Source organism: Leptonotus elevatus, chromosome 17, assembly GCF_054856555.1.
Source record: "Leptonotus elevatus isolate MCC_2025b chromosome 17, RoL_Lele_1.0, whole genome shotgun sequence".
Taxonomy (NCBI): domain Eukaryota; kingdom Metazoa; phylum Chordata; class Actinopteri; order Syngnathiformes; family Syngnathidae; genus Leptonotus; species Leptonotus elevatus.
In genome coordinates, this window is record NC_141255.1 from 13,642,889 (window position 1) to 13,653,966 (window position 11,078).

At 41.1% G+C, this 11,078-nt stretch overlaps 1 protein-coding gene across 2 annotated transcripts; it reads left to right on the forward strand.

Moving 5' to 3' along the window:
• The first annotated feature begins 461 nt into the window (after window positions 1-461).
• tm7sf3 (transmembrane 7 superfamily member 3) lies at window positions 462-10,979 on the forward strand. Of its 2 annotated transcripts, none has more exons than XM_086058085.1 (12): window positions 462-711; window positions 1,913-2,067; window positions 4,682-4,832; window positions 5,126-5,246; window positions 6,526-6,697; window positions 6,784-6,961; window positions 7,026-7,112; window positions 8,300-8,380; window positions 8,460-8,612; window positions 8,805-8,905; window positions 8,987-9,149; window positions 9,878-10,979. In XM_086058085.1, the coding sequence occupies exons 1-12, from the start codon at window positions 645-647 to the stop codon at window positions 10,129-10,131; spliced, it is 1,683 nt and encodes a 560-aa protein (XP_085914211.1). In that variant the 5' UTR covers window positions 462-644; the 3' UTR covers window positions 10,132-10,979. The 2 variants fall into 2 exon arrangements, with proteins under 2 accessions (XP_085914211.1, XP_085914213.1); XM_086058087.1 differs by having other exon boundaries at window positions 7,068-7,112.
• The last annotated feature ends 99 nt before the right edge of the window (window positions 10,980-11,078 follow it).

Here is an 11,078-nt window from a genome sequence, read left to right on the forward strand (position 1 = left end):
TTGTTAAATGTTAAAAAAAAAAAAAAAGTAACCAAGACACACAGGAACAATTATAGTAACTATTACAAGCTACAATCAAAACAAAATTAGTAAATGCAGAATTTTTATGCCGCTGTATGTGACATCACCTTGAAAATATGTAATTGAAAGGCTGCGTGACGTGAAATTGTAAAAGCATGAATTATATATATATATATATATATATATATTAATTTTTTACTATTTAATTTGACGTATAATACACTTCCGTAGCATAGTACTTTTTGTTGTATTTAATAGCATGTCAATTACAAGTACATTAACTATAAATAACGGACAAAAAGATAACATTAATTGCTTCATTATTTAAAAAAGAAAAATATGAAAAAGTTCGTTTTGCGCAGCCGCCTAATATTCAGTGGGCGTTTCGGACCAAAATATCGCGCGACCTCGGAAATCTCGCAGAGGGCGCGTTCACAGACCTCCGCGAGGGTAGAAGAGGGGCAGAGCGATCACCAGAACGTTGAAGTTGCCAAGCATGTCGCTTCTTCGCCCGCGGGTACTACTTTCACGAGCAAAACATAGGCGAGTTCGAGGTTACAAATGACTGACGGCAGATTTCGTGATCACGGTTTGCTCTGTAGTAAAATTAAAGGAGATCAACAATGTTTCGGTGGATCTGCTGGCTGTTGATGTTGCGTTCAGTATGTGAAGTTCAAGCTCAAGAAGAAAGTAAGTACAGTACAGTAACTAGTCTGCTTTTAATATGTTATTTTGTATTATGGTCTATAAATAAATTAATAATGTAATATATTGTAAAGCGCCTTATTGTGCTTGTGTTACCGGTTGTTACTTGTAAACAGTACGTTAAAAAAAATGCAAATGTGAAAATATAAACTATACAGGGTTGAATTATATATGTATGTTTTTTATTTTTTTTATTTACAGGATACAGTGTGTACATACAGACAACTGTTTGAAAGTTTGGGGTCACCCAGACTATATCGTGTTTTCCATAAAAACAACTACCGTATACAATACCAATAGATAGTAGTTAGAGATGACAATTTTTTTGAAAAACAACAAAACATACACACACGCAGAAATAAAATTTAGAATTATTGTTTATGTGACCCCATACTTTGGAACGATAGTGAATAAAAATACCTTTTTTTTTTCTTTTCTTTTTTACAGTGATATAAACAGGTGTATATGTCGGTTAATATTCCTCCCACAAACAAGCCCTCATGACTCACGTGCTTCCACTTAAATCAGAATGGAAAAAAATTAGCAGAGCTAGAGTCTGACCTGCAAAATGTCAGCCGGAACAAGGCAGCTTGTGCAGAGAATTATCTTAAATTCTCCATGTTCTTCATTCTTTTTAAATGAAGCCCAAAGAGAAAAGTTGCATTAGTATGGTGTCGCTCAGCAAGGTTGCTGTTGCCTGTGAGAGAAAAAAAATCAGCAGGAATGATCGTCAAATCAGCATGGAGAAAGTCAGTCAACTCATTATATTCAAACCTTTTCCCACAGCAAATGTTCATCTGACCTTAGATGTGCTGGCTCAGTGAATTTAGGATAACTGGAAATGCAATGAGCTATGATTACAGGGAAGTAGCAGTGTATTTTACTGTGTCTGACGCAATATCGTCCTCATTTACCCCAAAGGAATTAGAATTCTTTAATGTAATTGTAAGATATGGACTTAATCCAATGACCGGTTAGCACAAACTAGCTTCTTTGGTCTGTCTGCCCTGAAGTGACACATGATGTTTTCCGCCTCCCTCCCGTATCGGCATCATGTATTGGCAGAAACTCTGTAGTCGCATTTTTCACGGCTTTCATGTTGGTTAATAAGGTTTGAGATGGCCAAGTGCATACCGCCGACAATGTGATTCTTGTGCTGATGACTCGGACTGCTCTCTTGTGACAGACACGGTCGTTTTCCTGCCGGGAGCCTTCCAGAACGTCAGCGTGTCGGAGAACGAGACGGTGCAGGCCGTGGCCACCAGGATCCCCGCCGTGGTCGCTTTCGCCACCGTGCAGTTCCACACGCAATGGCACAACATCACGCTCTCCTACAGCACCGTAAGGCGATGACTGGCATTTTGGGTTTTCGCCCCAACTGATTACAGTTTCTGTCAAGCAGTAAAGATTGGTTCAATGCATTTACCGGACATCATCCGTCCATAATGTGGGTACATTGATGTTTTAGTACTTGAATTGTTTTGATCTGACCAACCAATGACAGGACAGAAAAATGTTGTGAGGTGAATATGAAATTTGAAATCTGGTTCAAGTCAAACACTCCGTCGTTGCTAAAACTGTATATTAACTTTAAGTCACATTGGCCAGCACTGCTGATTCTAAAGGCTCTAGGCAGATTAGATTAACACGGCAACACATAGTGGCTGAATCTGATTGGACAGAAAAGCCCGAATTAACATCCACATAACTGGAAGCAGTGCATTAAGTACAGAAAGTGAAAATAATACACTGTTTGGAATAAATGTATACAATTTTACTGAACAAATCTTGAGAATTTCTGTAAAGGCTGGAATGAGGCCCACTAGCTAGCACACAGAGAATCCAAATGTATGGAAGCGAGCACAAAGAATGCCTTTACTCAAACAAAGCGCGTCTTCTTCTTGTAACAAATGGTCACATGCCGAGAAGGAAGAAAGAACAGCGCTGCATGTCTCTCATTGTTGTCTTTTCTTTACAATGTCACATTTCTCTATTTCAGCTCTGACGGGTTATAATGTTACTTGTAAAAATAACACAGGACATCAATCTGCATAAACCATTTCAGATAACATCACGTCATGTTAAAGCAGTGTAGAAAATGAATGAGCATGACTCTTACATCAGCAACCAGATGATGAAGAGCGCAGCGGTCATGAGGAGGGTCCGACGGGGTGAGAACCCGCCGGTGTCAGTGCCACAGCTGCTCCCAGGCGGGTTCCAGATGGTTTATTTTTAAGATGAATGGGAATTTGTCGGGGGCTGAAAATGTGTGTTGACGCAAATGAAAGCCAGGGCCTTACGAGGGGGAAGAGCAGACCTTAAAAAAGGAAGTTCACAGGGGATTTTTCCTAGATTAGATCTGGATGAACACATTCTCCACAGCTCTAATTCAGATATTGTGACATCAACTAGAAAATGACTGTTTCAAGATTAACTGCTACATTTAAAATCGATGCAAATTTATGTTCTGGTTCAATAAAAAAATAAAAAACACACCACCAGATGCTATTTCATTCATCCAAAGCGAATGGGAAAATTATTCACTCAGCACCTCTGTGGTGTATTGGATAAATTCAGTGGAAACCAGATCGAATGGGTATTTTCTAGCCATTGCGGTGCTGCCAAAACAAGGCGGGCCCTGTACAAAGCCGGGATTGTCCCCCACCCCCATGGTGAAAATTGTCCTCTGTGGGCAAGCTGAGCGCTGTCTGGCTGCTCACACAGTACTCAGGAAATATGCAAACTGGCCCAAAACTGGATGATATTTAATTTTTTTCCTTATGAATCAAGGTGCCACTCAGAATGCCACCAGTTGCCCATCCCTGCTGTAAAGCATTCCCATGTGTGCAAAAAATAAGGCCTGACCAATATGGATTTTTTTTTTCCCGACTGAACATTTTGATCACTGTTTAACTCATTCACTGCCATTGACGGCTATAGACTTCAAAAATTCATTTGAACTATTTCTATTAGTTTACAGTTCCACTTTCGTCAACAAGAGTATGAAAACTTAGATTTTTTTTATTGTACATTTAGAACATATACAATTTGTGATTAATTGTGAGTTATCTATTGAAGTCATGCAATTAATTACAATTAGAATTTTAATCGCCTGACGCTCTTTTTCTTTTTAATTCATTCACTGCCATTGATGGCCATAAACGGCAAAAATTCATTTTAACGATTTTTATTAAAACCTAGAATTTTTTTTAAATTGTACATTTAGAACAGATATAAAATTTGTGATTAATTGTGAGTTAACTAGTGAATTCATGCGATTAATTACGATAATAATTCTAAATTATAATTGCCTGACGCCTTCTAATCTTTTCTTTAAAAAAAAAAGAAGTAAAAAAGATTATTAAAAAATAGGGGGCGTCAGGTGATTAACATTTTTAATTGTAACTAATCGCGTGACTTCACTCGTTAACTCACGATTTAAAAAAAAATAAGAAGAAAAGATTATTGAAAATTAGGGGCGTCAGGTGATTACAATTTGTAATCTTAATTAATTGCACGACTTCACTAGTTAACTCACGATTAATCACACATTTTATATCAGTTCTAAATGTACAATAAAATTTTTTAATAGGTTTTCACACTCTTGTTAACAAAAGTGGAAAAACCTGTTAAACGAATAGAAATAGTTTTAATTATTTTTTTATGTCTATAGCCGTCAATGGCAGTGAATGAATTAATAGACTGATTAATTAAAAACCTATATGCATTGAATGAAATGACTTATTTTTGGCCTGGACGCTTATAACAAAAGATGTGAATTACAGCTAGATGCCCCCCTAGGATGGGACACTGCCCTTTCAGCGCTGGCCTGTGCACGCCACTGGCTAAAAGCTAACATTTTAGGACAAAATTTCCTGTGTCACATCAAATTACTGCTACATTCCAGTAAAGTTATAAACATGCTTGATTAATTTCCACTGTTATTTGTGCTTAGACTCCAGTGTTTGGTCTCTCTTCAACGGCAGTGGACACGGGCATCCTGTTACCTCTCCTGCCGGGACAAACATCCTTCACTTTGTACCTGTTTTCTGCAGATGGGAGCACAGTCACAGGCACGGGCGTTATTCTCCCTTTCTCCAGCACAGGTACGCCATCAACATCCTTTTTCACGTTTGGCTGTTAAAAAAGAAAGGGGGAGGGGGGGGAGTCCGATTTTTGTTCCGTGTTGCATAAGATGTGAGGAAATTGCGTGTTGTCGTTTGTGCTTCTGCAAAATCAAGGCTGAAGCACTTTCACCATAAACTGAAGTGAGTCAGCTCATCTTGATTGTTGTTGTGTGTGTTTCTGAAAGGAGGAAGCTCCATGATCATGTGCCTGCCTTCCCGCATGCAGCAAGTCATCCTGACATGGTGCAACTAATCCCTCTTTTCCGCCTTAGACCCGGTACCCGGCGGTTGTAACATGGAGTTTAACCTGAACGTGGACCCCAACATCTACCTGCGCTATAACCTCTTTGAGACCACCATCCAATTCGCGCCGGCTAACCTGGGATATGAGAGGTAACCTCACAGCTTCCTGTGCAGCAGCTGACAGCTCACACGTGCGTCATCTTAAGCTTTTTTTTTTTTTTTCTGTAATGGTCTCATGTTCGGCCCCTTTCCGCCTCCACCTCCTCCGCCTCTAACTGATTTTGTCGCTAGTATTCGCTCCAGTTTGTCAGGAATGTCAACTGTCGCGGCTTGTAAAATCAGCTTTTAGTTTTTTGAGGCTCAAGGAAGCACAATGTCAGATTGTTTTGTCACTCTGTGACTACTACCTATTCTTCTCTCTTCAGTTCACACTGATGCCATTTTAATGGCAGAAAGCATGCGTGACAAATGCTGTCTGTTTTCAGCTCATTTACAACCAATAATGTGACATTAAATGTTGCAAAAATCAGGGACGCAAAACATTGTAGACATTATATGCATTTTAAAGCTCGTTTTTCAGCTGTGATGACCACCTGTTGTTGACATGTGCTGATCATTTTTTTCTTCAGATGAGGCAAGGCAGCTTTCGATCAATCAATCAATCAAACTTTATTTATATAGCACTTTTCATACATTAAAATACAAATCAAGGTTCTAAACAATTAAAACATCCATAACACAATAAAAAAAGACCCCCCCCCCCCCCCCACACACACACACAAAGAAGAAGAAAAAAGCATGGCGGGGTACAGAGAAACCATGTGAGGAAAGGCACGCAAGAAACACTGGAGGTAAAACCTAAAAGACAACAAAATAAAAACAGTTAAAGATTAAAAGAAAACAGATTTTATACGCAAGGCAACTCAAAGACACAACACCTAATAATATTTAATAATAATTTACTAAGACAACAGCAAACATGGATTTAAAAATATTGACATGCTGGGCTGGGCCTTCATTTGCCATCTTATTCCATTTGTGTGCGGCATAACAGCTAAATGCCGCCTCACCGTGTTTGCGTTGAGCTTTGGGCTGCAGACGTTAGAACCCGCCCGGGTTTGTATTCAATCGGCATTTCTTTTATGTATTCAGGACCCAAACCATTCAGTGATTTATAGACCAGTGGCAGAATTATTAAATCTATTTTACGTTGTTCTTTAGCCAATGTCTACTTGTCCAAAGTATTGCAACTTTTGAGGATTTACTCAATGGTGCGTTACTCAAACGCCTTTTCTTTAGATTGAAATTCGGGTTGATTTTTAGACCATGAATGGGTTATGGTTATTTATTTATTGTTATTTAGCGCATCACTGATCTATGATCTTTGGAAAAAAGTTAGGGCAGATGATGTTTAATTGTACTTGTCCAGGGGCAGCACCCCTCCATCCTGTGACACGTCCACGGGGACCGACACGCGCTGGCGGCTGCAGTACGACATCTATCAGTACTTCCTGCCCGAGAACGACCTGTCGGAGGTCAGCCTCTTCCGCGGTGTCCAGGCAGTGGCGGACGTGGATGGCATGGTGGAGAGCGGCAAACTTGTGCGTGAACCTGACGCGTAAATACTTCAAGTGCTTCCACGTCCACGTATTGAAGTCTTCTTTCTGCCCCCGGGCGGGCCCTGCAGATGATGACGCTGTCCTCGACAGACATGAGCACAGCGATGTTTAGTTCCATCCCCGGCCAGGGCGTCATTTACTCAGTCATCGTCCGAGACCCCGTCCTCAACACGTCGGCTTCTTACGTCCCGGTCCACACGTACGCGTGCAGCTTTGACTCCAAACTGGATGGCTGTCAAATGCTGGGTAAGAGTTGAAACCTTTTTGCAACTTGTTTTTTTTTTTTAAGTATTTTTTTATGTCTTTTCAGGAAAGATAACCACAAAAATTTTCTTTACAATCACCGGCTTAGCGGGACTGTTCGTTTGCTTCTTTGGGCACCGATTCTTCAAATCTGGTGAGTGCTTTGACCTGAGTGTAGCTTCATTTTAGAATGCAGTCAACACCCGCCCATTCGCCTTTTGCCAATCACAAGTTCTCATATTATTGTTTTTTTTGTTTTTTGCATGCGCATATACAGTAAATGCACTTTTCAAGTGTGTGTTTTTCTTTGTCGAGTCATTATTATTTATTTAAGGGTTTAAAATCCGTGGGCAGTATTTTATTTTGAAATGGCTTGGTCAGAACCATCAAAAGCCCCAAATGGGTCACGATACCGCCTAGGGGCTAATGATATAGACAATTCTATAAACGTTTTATTTGTAATTTTTTTTGGGGGGCAGCGATGTGGTAGATGCCACGGACTTCTGGGTTCCACACATCAGCGTCGTTCCCGGCTACTGATGGCCGCGTTCCAACACTCACACCCCACACTCCTGCGCCGCCCACTGCACACTCGCACCCGTCGACGGGAACGCGCAACCGAGGGGCGCAAAGGCAGAAGCGCAGGAACTGGGACGCGGCCCACACGTCGCAAACAGGAAACGGAAACAAAGCTGATGTGTGAAAACCAGGAAGTCGGAAGTCCCGCCTCCTCCGTTGTTCTCTGTTTTTTGACTATTTGTGACAGGGCTTGGTCCCAATTCCCTGCAAATTAAGTACAGTACATCAAATTTATACAACAACAAAACGGACTGAGGTTTTAAGCTTTTCGCAAGTTACAAATACTTGAACAGCAACTATAGACTATTTGAAATGCATACATATTATGAATATGGTGTTTAGTTGAATTCAGTCCTAGTTGACATATCACGCCCATGTCATATGTTCTCCAAAATATCTATTTGGTCTTGGAAACAAAAGCAAAACTGAAAGCCATGAAAATAATTCTGAATTCTTCTGACTTTTGAAGAAAGCTGTTGCTGCGCACGTCACCATGGTAACCACTAAAACCACCGTCAGTTGATGAATGACTCCCCCGTGCATGGATGAAATCATGTCGTGCTAATGAACCAACGTTGGTCGCAGTTGACCCGAAATATTTTCATTATCTCATGCGGTCCCCTTCATGTGATGTGGCAATATATCCAAAATGAACCCATGATTTTCCATCCACTTGTCTCATGTGACACTATTTGTCCAAGTCTCCTCTATGTTATTGTGGATCTCATATCAGCCCTTCTGTTTGTTTCTTCTATCATCCAGAGCTGTTCTGCATGGGTTTCAGCTTTTTCGCCTTCTTCTTCTTCGTGCTCATCACCAGGACCACGGGATTGGATTACGACAGTGAGTTGTTCCGTCCATTTACACCTCACCAAGACTGCGGGCGGCACGTTATGAACGCCTCACTCAACGCTTCTCGCAGTCCGGCTGGCCGTGTCGGCGGTGATCGGCGTGGTGGGCGGGGTCCTCCTAGTGACGAGCTGGTGGCGCTTCGGCTCGGTCATGTCGTGCGCGGTGGTGGTCGGCCTGATGCTCGGATTCCTGGTGGCTTCCACTGTGCTCTTCACTCCCCTCGGTAGGGACAAATCCAAATCAAGTGTTTTAAAAAAAAATCCTCGTGGCACACATGAAATCATACACATGTGTATGCCAATCAAGTCATTTTGAAAAAAAGCACAATAATGCAAAATCAAAAAAAGTAAACAAAGTTATAGTTAGACCTGGGGCTCAGTTTTCCTTTTGAATCAAATATTTGGTCCTCCTCCAGGTGACCTCGATGTGTTCAGGCGCTCCAATGCCGTTTTTTGGGTGACGTTCTGCAGCATCATGATCATCGTCCCGATCTTCTTCATGCGCTGGCCCCGAGAGGTAACCCGGCGGCGATGTCATCGCTGTTGCGATTCAAGCATTTTTTTCCGATTGACTTAAGTAGCCGCGTCCACTCACCAGGGTAACATCACAACGTGCGGCGTCATCGGCGCATACGCCGTCATTCTGGGGGTGAACGGCTACATCTACACCAGCCTTTCCTACATCACCCTCAACATCCTCAAGCGCTTCCTCAACAACAACTTCAGCGCCGCCTTCACCGACGTGCCGTTCCAAACCATCGGTGAGCTCATAAATGTCAAACTAATAAAAACTAGGGGTGTCAAAATTTATGCATTCATTTTGAGTTAATTTAAAGTTCCTTTAACGCTGCTATTTTTTTTTTTACGTGCGATTAATGACCGACCGCCCCTTACTTGGAAAGCCTGCACTGGGGGAATTCCAGTCGCAACGCAGCAGAAATATCCACGTCAAAATTTAGCAGTGATCAATTTTAGAATAATAATGCATATATTTGTGTATTTAAATGTGCAGAATTTCACAAGTTACTTCATGTTAAAGATTAGATAGCTCTTAATATGAAAAGAAAAAGGCACTGAGCTGTCACCAAAGTCTAACAAATGAAATTATGCCATCTAGTGGCAGAAAAATGACCTCAACACAAATCAATATCACTCGTTTACAGTACATCTTTTTAATTTCAATTTTATGAATTTTATGACTAAAAGATGCAGCCATAATTCTATTAGTTAAATTTTTTCCCACTTTTATATTAACAAGAGTATGAAAATTTAGGAAAAAAATATTTTATTGTACATTGGAACATATCTAAAATTAATCATGAGTTGAATTGAAGTGAAGTCGTGATTAATAACGATAAAAAAAAAAAATCGCCTGACACCCCTAATAAAAACCAAAGCAAAATATTTTCAAAAAATAAAAACAACTAACTAACCCACTCTAAATTAGCTCAATTTGAATAACAAAATCCAAACCTATTATCTTGTCCAGACTTCGTCATGATTACAGTGTGGGTGGTGCTGTGCGTCACGGGCATCGTCCTGCAGCTGTACCGGGAGCGTACGCGGCCCTTCTTCCCGCCCAGCCCGTACCTCATGTGGCTGCAAGAGCGCGAACGGCGCAAGACCAACGTGCTGGACCCGAGCCACCACTTCCCGGCGTTGCCCAACCGTCTCTTGGCCCGAGCACGGCAGCTCACAAGGCGGATGGAGCCAGCGGGAGAGAGCACGCCGCTGCTGCTGTAGAGCCCTGCGGAACGGACACGTTCGTCAGCCTCATCGCGAGCCGCAGCGGGACTGACCGCTGGGTTCCGTTCAAGTGCCATGTAACGTCGGTCGTCCAAGTTGCAAGAAAGCCATGGTGGGTTGTTCCATGTAAAATCAACCCAGGACAATTTCAAAGTTCAGATGAAGAGTCTTTGAAGCTTGGGAAGTTTGTAGCAAAACAGCAAACGTGCCAAAGCAGAACTCGTGGTCAGGGGGCGGAAGAACGAGCAATTTGGAAATGAATGAGCGATTCGAGGAGTAATGTTTTGTATTCTCGTCTTTTCCTCCTACACCTCAAAATTTGAAGAAAATCTGAGAGGTGAAGGGGAAATTCTTGGTTGGTTTTACATAGTTTGAACCTGCTGTTTTGTTTACCATGCACAGATCAAGAACAGCAGCACTGAAAATGACCCAGAAAAAAACCGAACGACAGATTGTTTTAATAGTTTAAAAATAATAATAGTGACATTGGAGCTTTTTATGCTTTGGTCACAGCACTTTTCTGTTTGCACTAAAACACAAATTGGCACATTTTCTCTCAGCAGTCTTGCATGGTTTTGAAATCACACTCTTCTGCTCTTTACAGTACTGTTTAATATTTTTCTATTTTTCATGTTTCATGACCTGATAAAAAAAAAAAAAAAGTATTACAGTACATATGTTGTTTATGCACTGCTGTGCCATCATTTTTTCCAAGGGTTTAACTCAGATTTCTGAGGCACTGAAACAACTGATGGACTTGTTCTGTTCATATTTTATTTAATACTTCAGATCAACATCCTGGCCTCACGATGAATAAAATTCTGATAATATAATTTGTAATTTTACATGTTTTGATATGCGTGTTGTTCTTGTTCGAGTCTGTATTTGTGTTACTTTAGCACCCTCTATTGACAAATGGCTTACACGCTTACCTTCAAATCTAA